The sequence below is a fragment of the Dermacentor variabilis genome, chromosome 9 (assembly GCF_050947875.1).
Source record: "Dermacentor variabilis isolate Ectoservices chromosome 9, ASM5094787v1, whole genome shotgun sequence".
NCBI classification, from domain to species: Eukaryota; Metazoa; Arthropoda; class Arachnida; order Ixodida; family Ixodidae; genus Dermacentor; species Dermacentor variabilis.
The window spans coordinates 45,664,473-45,677,644 of NC_134576.1; the positions used below are offsets into that span (position 1 = coordinate 45,664,473).

Below are 13,172 nucleotides of genomic sequence, written 5' to 3' on the forward strand. Positions count from 1 at the left end.
TTCGAAAGGTCGACAAACCCTTTGCATAAAGATCAGTCAATAGGATTTCGCTTGTACGCATTACTTTGTAGATGCTGTTGTCAACCAACTGATTGATTACAGTTTAATTTACCGGCTTACGTATTTATGAGCTATGTCGTCTAAATTCTGAGTTAAACGTTGTACGGAGGAAGAGGTGTTGCGCCTGATCATCGCCCCCCCCCCCCACCCCCATGCTAACCATCTTTCGAAATTAATATTCGCGCATACAAGTCTCACCGTTAAAAGCTTCCTGCAATAAAGCTTCTCACTGGTAGTCACAAATGATGAGTAGATAATAGGAACCCAATTTTGACAAACCTTATTATAGGTAGCATTTTTTTATTTGTCTTATTAGTTTTATCATTACCATTTAAATATCACTTATGTAAGCGGCGCATGTATCTGGTGGCTAAAAAATATGCCATAAAACTTCTTAGCACGTCGCCTCTCATATTTTTTTAACTCTCCGAGGGTCTGATCTCCGAGGTGATCTCAGGATCTCAGCCAGCAGCTGCACTCGTTCTTAACGCTTTGGGTCATTACCGATTTACGGAAAGACACAATGATGGTGTTCTCTTCTTTTTTCATTCCCGCAGATTTGAACATCTATTATTTGCTGTTTTTGCACTGAGCATTCACTCTACTTGAAACGTAAAATTTTGCCTGGAGGCTGGTTTATGTCTACAGCAGGGTGTGCGACCAGACTAGTTGGTATTCCATGCTTGTCCGTGTCGCCTTTTTAGTGCCGCATGTCCGCTCTTGCGCTAAGCAAAACGAAAACAAGGTGAAAGCAGGTGCCAACGTTTCGACGAGTGGAATTCTCTTATTCAAGGCCTTCTTGTCTTCTTGAAGAAGTCCATTTGTCGAAACGTTGGCACCTGCTTTCACCTTGTTCTCCTTTCGCTCATCTTCTTGAATTTCCATCTATCGCCTTCCCCGTGTTTACTCTTACGCTAGCCACTTCAGCATGTTATATCAACACCCCGGAATGTAGGCTTTTTAGCGGACCAAAAATTTCACTGTGGTTGTGTTTTGTCGGGACGCAGAGATATTCCTTGTCGCCAGTCGGGCCGGACGCGCTGGTCACACTCTTCGTTACCTTCCCCGAATATGTTTCGAGCGAAAACACACCCGCGTATGTCGCCATAGCGTTCCTATAGTTATGTAATTATTGGGTGCTTGTAACAGAGCAATCGAAAACTAAATCGACATACTCAACACAGTATGTGTGTTCTGTTGCTCACGTTTGTACACTTTCAGTGCGCAGTTGGCATAGTCATGAACCCATACAACATGATGTTTATCGATCATATTCAGGTATCTCATTACAATGCGGCTTCGCTAATTGTTCTAGTTCTGTCAGCACTATACTAAATGACTGCTATGTACGAGTTCATAGAAATGTACGCTGTCACATATAACTTGATGGAAATAATTGGGATGTTTACTTGAAGATACTAGCAATTGTTGTCAGGGCCCAAGGACCTTCGGGTACTAAAGCCATCACGGTATAAGCGGGTCGTCGTGGCACAGCTCTCTTGCTCATGAGGGACGAGACAACCTGCAAACATGGGCAAAAAAAAGTTGAGTATTGATTAGCCTACAAGAACTGTTTCCCTTTAATAGAAAGTGGCATATGTTAGCTAATGCAACATGTTGCACTATGAGAAGTGCGTCACGCGATCCGGCCACTGCGTATCTCGTGCCCAGGTTGTAATAGGGAAGAGCGTCATACATATTCACATACATCCCTCTGCCATAGGTTTTCAATTAATCTGCAGATGGGAGTGTATTTGCCTCCAGGCCACAACAGCGATCCAGTTCCGAATAAATTGGAGGAAACGCCTGACGATTTCAGGTTGAAGGCATTCTTAACTTTGTGAGCTCCCTAACGAGAATATCGCTACAGATTCCCTGTGACAGGGGCTCCAGACAGGTTTCCTTCCAGGGGAGTCTGCTAAACTTTTCGCAAGAACAAGAAATAAATACACGTCAGTCTCTATCTATGGCGAAAATGCAGCCGCAAGAGCTTGTAATGCTAGCTAAGAAAGTATTTTGAAACGAACACGAGCTTCTATTTCTTTGTGATTTGCACAACTACCACCCATAGGAAAAAATAATTTCCCAGTGAGTAGAGGTTTACCTTCAGGATCGTGAGCATTGCTGAGAGATCCTGTTGCCGGAAATAGTAAGCCGGAGTGTTTACGTAGCCAAAGACCGATATTCCGCTGCTCCACAGATTGTTGAGCTGATCTCCAGTTCTCGGTGTCCCCACTGTTTGTTGCAAATTGGTCAAAGTGCTGAAAAAATTGAAACCAGCCATCTACAGAAACAATTACTTTGCTTCACCTGCTTATTGGTAGGACTCTTGTTATTAATTCCCCACTGTAAATACCCATTATCCCATTATCCCATATTCGTGCTATATTATGGATATTACTTATACTGCACCACTGTACCACCTGGTCATGACGCAATTGATCTAGGGGTCTGCTTAGAAAAAGGTAATGTTTTGTCGGCAAAGATGGACTACGCTGTATTCTAAAGGAGCAAAAGATTGAAGTTAGGAAGCTTAGGAAACGCTTCCTGCGCAAGAAAAAGAAACAGCAAGCACAAGAAAAATACGTTTGTGAGGCCACACCGACGTACTAGCGCTGATTTTCTGGCGCGATGCTTAAAATACGCAAATTCGCCGTTATTCTTTCTCCTATTTCGTCATGTGTTTTGTCATTTACAGTAAAATTAACTAAAGTTGAGTATTTATGAACAACATTTTCTGTCGGAACTTATTTAGTCTTTCTTGATAAGTTGATTGTGTTCGCGATGGGCGCCAATTTTAATTTTGATGAGCTAGTACCGCGTTTTTAGTAAAAAGTGCCAATACAACGGATTCTCCTGTATGATTCTCCACATGCAGTCTAGCTGCTTTCACGTAAGGCTGTTACTAGCTTAATATACTTCAGGGGAAAAAAAATACGCGATTCGCCCATACAAATAATGCTTGACAAGTAGTGCCAAAAATACTGTTGCTGCTTATGAATCCCCCCTATGGAATTCTGATATTAGATATGACTCGGCACATCACAATTGATACACAATATTTGCGTTACCGTTTCTTTCTTTTTTTGTTGGCCTTCCGTGTAATTTTTACAGCTTTTTAGCGTTTGCATATGGAAGCATGCTATGCGCACCCGTCGTTAACGTATCAGGCCGCCACACAGGGCTGCCTAAGGAATAGTTATGGCCTAACCAGACGTACGCGGCGCAACACGTCCGCACGCTCGCATCGCGTCTGCGCGCGTTCGACGTCACAGAGCGGAGGCCGCATCGTGTGTGGACGCGTGGCGGCGACGATAGCGCTGCTAGCTTTCCAGAAGCTGGCTCCCGCGTCGTCCGCGTGACCCGATCCCACGTGAATATTGCGAGCCCATAGAGAGTTCTAGGTTAGGGGAGGCAAGCGGCTTGCGTACGCAAGAACTAGGGGCCACGTCCGTTGTGACGCCCGGAACGAAGCTCATCGAACCGCTAGGAGTGCCCTAACATCTTCCAAGAAGAGCGAAGCTCGCCCACGTTATTGTCACCTTTAACACGTAGCCTATCTTGGCCGCAAGTCCAACACGAACATGACGACCATTCATCGCGTGGGGGCGTGGCGCTCTTCCCGTGCCGGACGCGACGTCATACCGAGCGCAGCGCGTTGCGTGCTGACGCGTTTCGCTGCATAACGTCTGGTTGGAACTTTGGACGTAGTTTTTCCGCAGAAATACGTCCTTGCGGACACTCACGTACCCGTAGTCAAAGCCCACGCCGTACAATGTATTGGACTGGTTTAGCGCTTTTTCAAGGAAAGCTTTGAAACTCTCCGTGTGTGGGCCGCCTAAAGGATTGACGTTTTCCTTTTCGATCGAGTCAAACACAATGACGTCACATATCCCGTCTTCGGGAAACGCCATCGTGCGAGTCATGGTGTCTCCAACTGTGCAGATGAGTGGAGCTGCGGGCTTTTCTTTGGGGACTGCAAAGAAACAAAGAAACAAAAATAACGCACAAAACATTTTCGCCTAACATAGACTGTGGAATTCCTGGATGTTCAAAAGTGGTTCCGCCAAAGCAAACTTGCCATTGCATTAAACGGAAAATATAAAGAAAATATCTAGAAAATTTAATACCGCACTTCCTGTATAGGTCTTTGCATTACACAAATAATTGACGCCATCTCTTATATTTACTGGTGTATCTGCTTTTCCGTGTTCCTGGGACCCGCTTTTGACCCGCTAGAAATTCACCCACGATTCCGATACTCCGCAATGCAAAATTTGAGCGCAGCTGTATATGTGTTCTAAATTCGGAATGCGTTGGCGGGCCCGGACAGTCTGTCTCGTGCGGTTCGTTGCAAAGGGAGCGAAGTATGGCACGACTGCCTCGCTAATTGGCAAATCGCGAGAGACGGCGCGTGGGTGACGCGTGGGCGCGGTTCAAAGCAGCCGCCGCAGAGGGGCATCAGCTCATGAAGCGCTTTGTTTCCATATATTCCATATATGGCATCGGTGGCGTCATCGGTGAACAGACGACGAGGGTTACTCTCGCGCCATCTCGTAGCCATCGTCGGCGCAAAGCCCGTCTTGCGTGGTACTATGCTTTTCTTCTCACGCTTTCGCCACACCCTCTTCCTCCGCTTTCCGCCTCGTGATTCCGCTGCACTCTCCTCCTCCACTTTCCTTCTTGCGCTCACTTCGCTATCGCCTTCTCTAATCCGTGCTCCGCGTTCGCTCTTTCATCGTTCGCTGTGCTCGTTCGCTCGGTTACGAGGACGCCGATGCACAGCGCCGACGCTCGCAGCACGAACGGGCGCGTAAGAGTGGCGCTCTAAAGCAAACTGATCGCTCAGACGCGCCTCCATGCGTCGGAAGTTTCTAGAATGCTATCACTGATTCTGTGTGTCGTCTATGCTGTCGCCGAACCTTGACTAAGAGGATTGTATGCGCGACGCGAATACAATTGTAATAATTGTAATTGAATATAAGTGTAAGTGTTGCGATTTCTGTAAGATACGCGTGCACCAGCGATTACGCTGGAACCTTCGACCAGTCATGTATGAATAACAGACGCGTTTGACCAGCATAATGAGATTTCGATGACTGACGCATGTACACGGGCCTATTATTCTGCCCGAGCATAGCTTGTTTTTTTGGGCACGGGTTCGCGTTGGTTGTATCAGTCGAGGTGGCGATGAACAATAGTTGAAAAAGAGATGTCACGGAAAAGACATTCCTTCTTCGTGAGCACAAGTGACTGCGTATTTTGTATATTTTTTCTCGTGCTTTGTAATATAAAACTAGTGTGCGTCATATGGTTGTAGTGCTTCTAGAAAAACTGCATGTTTTTAATGAACTGACTATAGCAGCAATGGCTCTAGCGTTCAACAATGTTTCTAATATTTTACGCAAAATCTCAAAAAAAATCTAATGACAGTGGTAAGCGCAAAGTCTTGTGTTTTAAAGTTGGGAAAATATAAACGAAGATCGATGCACTTTTCTAGCTGAACACGACACCGCACAAAGCGCGGTGGAATATATGTGGGGTGTAGAATCTGTGGGTGTACTTATTATGTGGGCAGAGCACATCGCGCATATGACGTGGTGTAGCAGTGCTTCATATTTCTGGCCGCTCATATTGGTATAAATATGCATGCTAATACAGCGCCTTGTGTATTTATTGCTTGAAGCCAAATATGCATCCGTTAGACAGATAGAGGCCGCGGCCTAACAGTGGAACGTGTATCCCCTTCTCCCAATATACAGATTGATCATTTTTTTTTAATTTCATAAAATTTTCAAATACAATTACAACCTGTTGCAAAAAAAGCATAATTCTAGTCATTGAGCTGGGTTATTCGCAGAGGCGAACATTACTTGCTTGAGAAATCGGAACACATATTAAACTAATTAAAGAAACGACTGATAATATTTTGAATTAATTACTTTGCGATACTAATTGCAATTTGCAAATTGAAGCCGGTGAGCTTGAAAGGCGTATCCACTTGGAATGAACTTCCGGAGTGACGCCACTTTGGACATATGCGCACCAAACTTGCCGCAAAAATGCACTGTTCTTTCACTTTTTAAGGAAACGCTGTTTTGTCCATTGAAACACAAAAGTAACTGGAACACCCATGTATTTCTTTCCACACTTTGGGAAATAATATCTCGAAGTTGGTGTTACCCCGGAAATTAACTTCAAGACAACAAGTCTTGCGAGCTCACCGGCTACAATTCGTAATTTGCAATATGTGCCGTAAAGAAATTAAGAAGTTAATTAGTGAAATTTTGTAAATTAGTGTAACATCTGTTTCGATTTCTCGTGCTAGTAATGTCGGCTTCTTCCAATAGTCTAGCACAAGGACAGTAATTATGCTATCTGCCACAGGTGATACTCAAAACTGCCATAAAACTTAAAAATCAACACATACTATAGTCAGATTCGCGACTTAAGAGTTTTCGGAGAGTTTGGTTTTAGCCCGTCAGTACGCCGTGACGGTAATTTATGTGCAGGAAATGGATGCCATAACCTACAGTTAGCAATGAAAATGAACGCCCCTCCATCCACGCGCCACCTTTGCTAAGTAATGCTATACTTTCACATGCGGCGCTCTCCTTCGATTCCTCACTCATACCAGTTTCGCTTTCACAATTTCCGTTTCCCGTTTCCGTTTCCGTTTCCGGTAGCTCCACTTCCATGATTTCTAGTTCGCTAGTTACACGCGCTCGCTTCTCTGCACAGCGGTAGCAGATGGCAGTTAGGTCACTTCCGCTCGGAACCGGAAGCTGGAAGTGCGTAAGTTGCGCTTGACACCGGAGGCTGAAGGGATGACTGCGGGAGGAGCGCAGAGGAGGAAGATGCGACGGCGGCACTTAACGTGGTCGGCGGAAACGTGTAATAAGGGCCTTCTAAGGCAAATGAGACTGAAGTTTAATGAAACCCTGAAATATACGTGAAGCACTCTCCTCAGCATTGCAATTCTCTTCTGCAAGACTTCTGGTGTGAAAGCTACACAGTAACATTTCTTGAACCCTAAACGGTGCTCGTTTGTCCATGGCCTCCGAGATCGGTCGGGCCGCCATCCGTTCTCGAAGGCTACAATTTTTTTTCTATGCCTAGCACTTGTACGTTTAAAATGTAACGTCAGGGAGCTGATGTGGACAAATGGAGTGTTTTTCGGCGATGTTCTGTGGCAAGTAAACACGAGGACGAGAAACTGCGTGAAACATTGTACATACAATACGAGAAGTCATAGCCATCGCTGTGAAACTGTGCTGTGTGACGTTTCTGTGGTCACTAGGTGGCAAGAAATAATGCGCAGCTCTTGACTACGGGTACTTTTACTGTAGGTGCAGTTTGAGCTCGCAGTGGTGTGTAGTAATTGTTTGCACACGCTTAAGGGTAAGAGTGTTAAAGATCGAGCAAACGAGGAGCCTCGAGATTGCAAATATTTCCAGTGTGTTACAGTAGTTTGTTTGCGTGTCTGAGCACACCAAGGTGCAATAGTTCGCTATGTTTTAATCTGTATTATGTTTTGATCAATTATTTTCCATATTCTTGAATACAAGAGGGGCTATGCAAGACGCAGGAGTGAAGGACCCCCGACTAATTTTGACCATTCACGCCTATTTCTTCACGGAGCAACCGGAGTCACATAAGTGCGCTCCTTTTTTTCATTCCATTTTCCTAGAAATGCGTACCCCAAAACCCGACTCCCTCCTTAGTGTCTCCATGTCATAGCCACTAAGCCACGGCGGTAGTTAAACAAACTGTTAAAACCGAACTAGAACGGGACCGAACTTAATTGTTAGAACCAAACTATCGCCGAATGTACGTCGGTTCAATGGAGTGGGATTCCTCAGAAGCCTTCTTGCGATATTTGTTAGGTGTTTTATTACGCTCATACATAGCGAGGGCTTGTACACTTGTAACAGTCATGACTGTGCAAAAACGGAGTACAACCAGTTTACGTATATCACCGACTAGCTTTTGCAATTTCTTTTGGTAGCAAAAAGGTACTAAAATACCTTCGTCGTCTTTTTCTCTTTCTACTGGCACTTGTTCGTCACCGCTTACACCTGAGAAGAGAATGAGAAGAGAAAAATACAAATATTCTTAAAGCAACATTTCATTTTTCTTTTAATTTCATCTTTATTCGGACATTTCAAGAAATGCCCACGAAGAGAGGCAGAAAGAGACAATCTGTCTCCTTACTGTGCCTGACATGCAACCGTTTATCCTCCGTTTTGATTTTGCTAAGTCACTGACAAATAGAAGAAACAAAGAAGCTCTATGAAGACTTGCGATTGAACTAAAAAATATGCGCTTTACGGAGGTCGCGCATGAATAGGCAGTCAGCCACCTGGTTTTTTTCTGCTACACACTGCGACATATTCCTATAGTTCCGGAGGAGAAGACATTTGCGGTTCACTTTTAATAGTAAAAGAATGTCATAACATCCAAATGAGATTATAAAACATAGTTGAGACCAGAACTACGTTGATATTGTTTATTTATAAAAAAATGCCACTGAACGGAGCGTCCTTGTCCCGAAATTGGGCGATGCTTGCATGATGTGTGGTTGTGAAAACATTTCTTGCCTCCTTTCGTATGAAAATATTATGTAATATTTAGGTATGCAGCCGAATCGGCACAAGAAATTTATGAATATAGAGTAGACAGCCCCCTTATATCACGTGAGTGTCCACATATGGATGCATCAGCATACGTGATGCTCATTGAGACGACGGTACAAGCACACATATTTACTTGATATTATGTCACAATTTACCCAGCACTTCGGCCTCGTGTATTGTCTCGCTTATGTACGGGGGCATTTATTACCCCAATTTAACTTTGGTCCGGAAAAGATAGCCTGTATTGAGCAGCACGATATCTGTTCCATAAGTGCATTCTGCTCAAAATAAACAACTTGCTCCCTCTTCCACCAACAGTATCCGGTTACTGCCTTTGTTGCCGATGATACGTTGTGCAACAATAATATATGTCGAATTCAGGCTATAGCGCCCATTCTGATGCCAACTCGTAGGGTTCAGACAAACTATGAAAACGGAGGCCTGTTTCCTGAAGGGTAGGGCTCGGTGCATATTCGCATGAGTATTTTACTGACAAGAGCCTCTAAAATCAGGAGGTCGACCTGTGCTCGCGGCGGGCCTAAAATGGAGAAGTAACAAAAAGAACAATACCATATCAGCGAACAAGACCAGGTTTGTAGCAGCACGCTATATTCGGCTTTACTCTTTCAAGAAAACGACAGAGTACGAGAAATGCCCCTCGTTATTCCAACTTAATCTTGTGCATCACGCACAGAAAAGAAACGTAAGAGAGCATAGCGCAAAGAAACGTCCACTGGCTACGTAATTACTTACAGTTCTTTAACACGCCAGTAGTGTTGTACGCAACTTTTAGGAAGTCTAGTGTTTTCCTTAAGGTTCGAAGGCGGCGGTAGCTTCCATTTCCACAGTCATTATTTGTATCCGCATACTCCATGTCGAAAGCCGCTATGCCGTACTGGTAGCCTGAAGCATACCTCTTGGCGAAACACAACTGCAAAAAAATAAATAAGATTAGATAAGCATAGCGAATGACTTCCCACGTGAGGGCTAATACAGATGAAAGTATTTAACGCCCGTGTACTAGAATGACACTAATATTCTTGCTGCTTTCTACTAATGTTCCAAGCAAATCGTAAGGAGAGCACAAATGCGTTAAGAGCAAATGAACGCTTATAATTATTAATTTCTTCTGGTACGCAAGTCACATATATGGGAGCCGAGCAAAAGGAAAATGAAACAGAAGTGGTAGTAAGTGCGGCCAAATAAATATAGTCAATTAAACAGAAAATATAACAGAAAAAGGATAACAGCAGCGAAAATATATATTTTTTTAGAATGTAGATATATAATGAAAAGGAGAGTTACTTTGCAATAATTTTGACATTTCTGATAAGTGAAAAGGCTTTTCTATTTGGGAAGAAAGTTGTTTTGCTTGCTATAATTAATAATTTTATCACACGGAACTTTAACTTCGTTGTCTCCTAGCCTTATATCGTTAGTACTAAAAGCTTGAGACCCTCGTTTTTTTTCATCTCTTAAAGAACACACATATCAATGAATAAGAACTATGCAGAAATATCTTATCAGTAGCAGCCTATGAGCTACGACATTCATTTAGCAAATATTATGATTTAAAATTTTGTTGCCAGTCACCGCTTTCGAAATATCGCGTTACGTGATAGTATTTCGCAGTGCAGACCTTATCGATACTGTCCTTGCCCAAAAACCTCTGTGTTTCGCGCACCACGCACGTGTGATATTTCTGGAAGAGGATGAGTATATTTTTCGTTGCTTAGCGCAATTGCGGTTATCTATGCGATCATCGTGTCACTCCCGATTACTGTGACGTATTGCGCGAAAAAGAAAAACGCAGGACAGAAAGTTCTAGGTTTCAACTCCTTTGGCTAATCAATGCTAGCTAGCAATAAAAAACTTCCTATTTTTCCTCAGCATAGCAACCAATCTCACGCATGTTTCCAAAAATGAGAATGCGACGAGACATACAGGTTTTAGTCAAATGACTGGCGTAAGCAGGGTACGAAAATGGGGGCTATCCTTGCATTGAAGATTTCGTTCACAATAAATTGATGCATGGTTCTTCGACCACACATGACGAGACACAGACCTTTATTCGCATGTCGTAGGCGTCGTCGTACACAAACACCCTCTCCAAGTGCCTGCTGTACATGACTTGAGCGTGGACGTTTTCGTCGTGATGCTTCCCCGCGAAGGAACTGTTTTTGCAAATCTGGGAAGCGAAAATACAAAGCACAGGCCACCTGGACGAAATGTGCAGCTGTGAAATCAACTAGATATGCGTGTACATTGAAAAGGGATGGCGAAACATGAAACACTGAGCAATCGAGAAAGCAATCAATTTGGCAAATAGAAAGGAATTTATAGGTAAAAAACGACCAAACTACCACATAAGAAATCGGTAATTCAACAAATCTCTCAGTAAGTGGATGAATGAACGAATCAATCGGTGACTTATTTAGTTTGTTATTCAACTAATCTATTACTCAAACTTTCTTGTGCGTTTTTGCAGGGTTCGCTTCGCCGCAAACGTCGAGCATTTTCTATTACCCCCTTGTTTTTTCGGCGCCGTTCGTAGTTTCACATTCCTTGTCCCGAACGTATGCGAGACGAATCTGGATCTTCTTCCTTTTATACTGCATCCATTGTTAGCTTCACCTCTTAAAGTTATCGTGGTTGCATGTATGTGGATGGCACACAGAGAGCGAGGGGCTCACCAGAGCTAGGCTGGCGATCTGGACGTCTGGCATGTCAGTGCAAGCTTTGAGCAGGGAGTAGTTTCCAGGTTGGTCAGTAACTTGCGGGTCCGGGTAGCGCGGCTTGTACCAGCGGCCGGACATGGTCACCGACACGGCCATGCTCGCATCCAGGCCGCTTTTGCGTAGCCAGTGGATACTTTCGTGCGCCGTGCTCTGTGCAGTTCGCGCGTTTGGAGAGGTAACACAGGCATAAGGGCAATTTCTTTTAGTTATGCACTCATTTAGCGCAACTTCAGTTGTGCCAAATATTTGGAGAGCTGCAAGCGAGGTTTTAACGATTTTGTTAGTGTATCGAATATCACTGAGGAAGGGCAGCCAAGAGCACAGGTAAAGGTGGTGAGCGTCTTGATAAGCGCCATTACATTAACGGATGCTAAATACCGCCTCCATTACAAAATTACCAGAATATATGAAGCACAATTGGGTATTTATTACTTGATGATTTCAGAAACAGGGCCTGGAAAAGCCCTAATGGAGAAACAAGAAAAGGGCAGTGGCCATAGGTTAGTGACGCCTACGATTTCTCTCAATTTGAAGAGAGAAAGAGCAAAATTATTCAAGCACCAACAGGCCGACATAGATGCAGTAAGAGTAGAAGCAGGCAAATTCAGGCTGGAGCTCGCAAACAAATAAGCAGCCATAGAAGGAAATTTGCAGAAGTATAAAAGTGGGTTGTAGTGCATAAGGCAGGCATCACCAAATCCTAACTGGGAGTTTACCACTGTCGTTGAAACGATAAGTGTACAATGATTGCGTTCTACTGGTGCTAAGCTAAGGGTGGAAACATGGAGCTTAACAAAGAGGCTCAGAAATTTGTTAAGGACCACGTAAAGAGCGATGGAACGAGACATGTTACGTATAACGTTAAGAGACAAGGAGAGAACGGCGTGCATCAGAGAGCAAACGGCGATAGCTGATATTCTAGTTGATAATAAGAGAAAGAAATGGAGCTGGGCATGGCATCTAATACTTAGGGTATGTAATCGGTGGACCATTAGAGTTACAGAATGGGTGCCATGGGAAGGGAAGCACAGTTGAAGACGGCAGAAAATTAGGTGAGGCGATGAAATTATTAAATTCGCAGGTGCAAGTTGGAATCAGCTAGCGCAAAAGAGAGGTAATTGGATATCGGTGAGGGAGCCTTTCATTCTACAGTAAACATACAAATAGGCTGATGATGATGATGTCAGAAGCATAAAACCATATCAGAATCTCCGTGATACAATGTTTACAAAAAAAAAAAAAAAGAAATTACTCAACCTCCAGCGTACTTGTTTCTAGCTCATTTCGACTAATTTACGTGAACTCAAAGCTTGCCAGTGCCGTTGAAGAGAATGAAGACAGGTACTGAGTTTTAAACATCAATATTTTCTTTGCTGCTTCTCACTCGCAAGCCTACAGGAGCAGCACCACCGAGGGTGTTCTCGGGCGCTATAACCTAAAACTATTCCAAACTTTTCTTTTCCAGTTCTGCAATCAGACCTCCGCGATAGGTCAAAAAACTTTTTTGCACCACCCCCTGGCTGTCACGCGATGTCGCGAAAACCGCGATACCTCCCCCTCTGTTATGACGTGTACACATTGATTATGCATGATTTGACCGAACAAAAGAAAAATAGTTATTTCTGATTCGACGCCTTCTAGGGCATTAGTCTTCGGCTATTGGTAAAAAGTTACCGGGGTCCATCCACTTCACCTGCCTGTCACGCGACGTCAAAAACTGCAAAAACTCTCTGCGTCA

The 13,172-nt window shown here is 43.8% G+C and overlaps 1 protein-coding gene across 1 annotated transcript in view; it reads right to left on the bottom strand.

Annotated features, from left to right (window-relative positions):
- LOC142558327 (uncharacterized) overlaps positions 1-13,172 on the bottom strand; it is a 94,805-nt gene that overhangs the window by 65,506 nt on the left and 16,127 nt on the right. Inside the window, exons 4-9 of the mRNA XM_075670474.1 lie at positions 10,762-10,884; positions 9,450-9,627; positions 8,088-8,138; positions 3,811-4,036; positions 2,165-2,321; positions 1,470-1,582 (exon numbers count right to left, since the gene is read on the bottom strand). Of these exons, the coding sequence (XP_075526589.1) occupies positions 1,470-1,582; positions 2,165-2,321; positions 3,811-4,036; positions 8,088-8,138; positions 9,450-9,627; positions 10,762-10,884 (848 nt within the window). The remainder of the gene's footprint in view (positions 1-1,469; positions 1,583-2,164; positions 2,322-3,810; positions 4,037-8,087; positions 8,139-9,449; positions 9,628-10,761; positions 10,885-13,172) is intronic.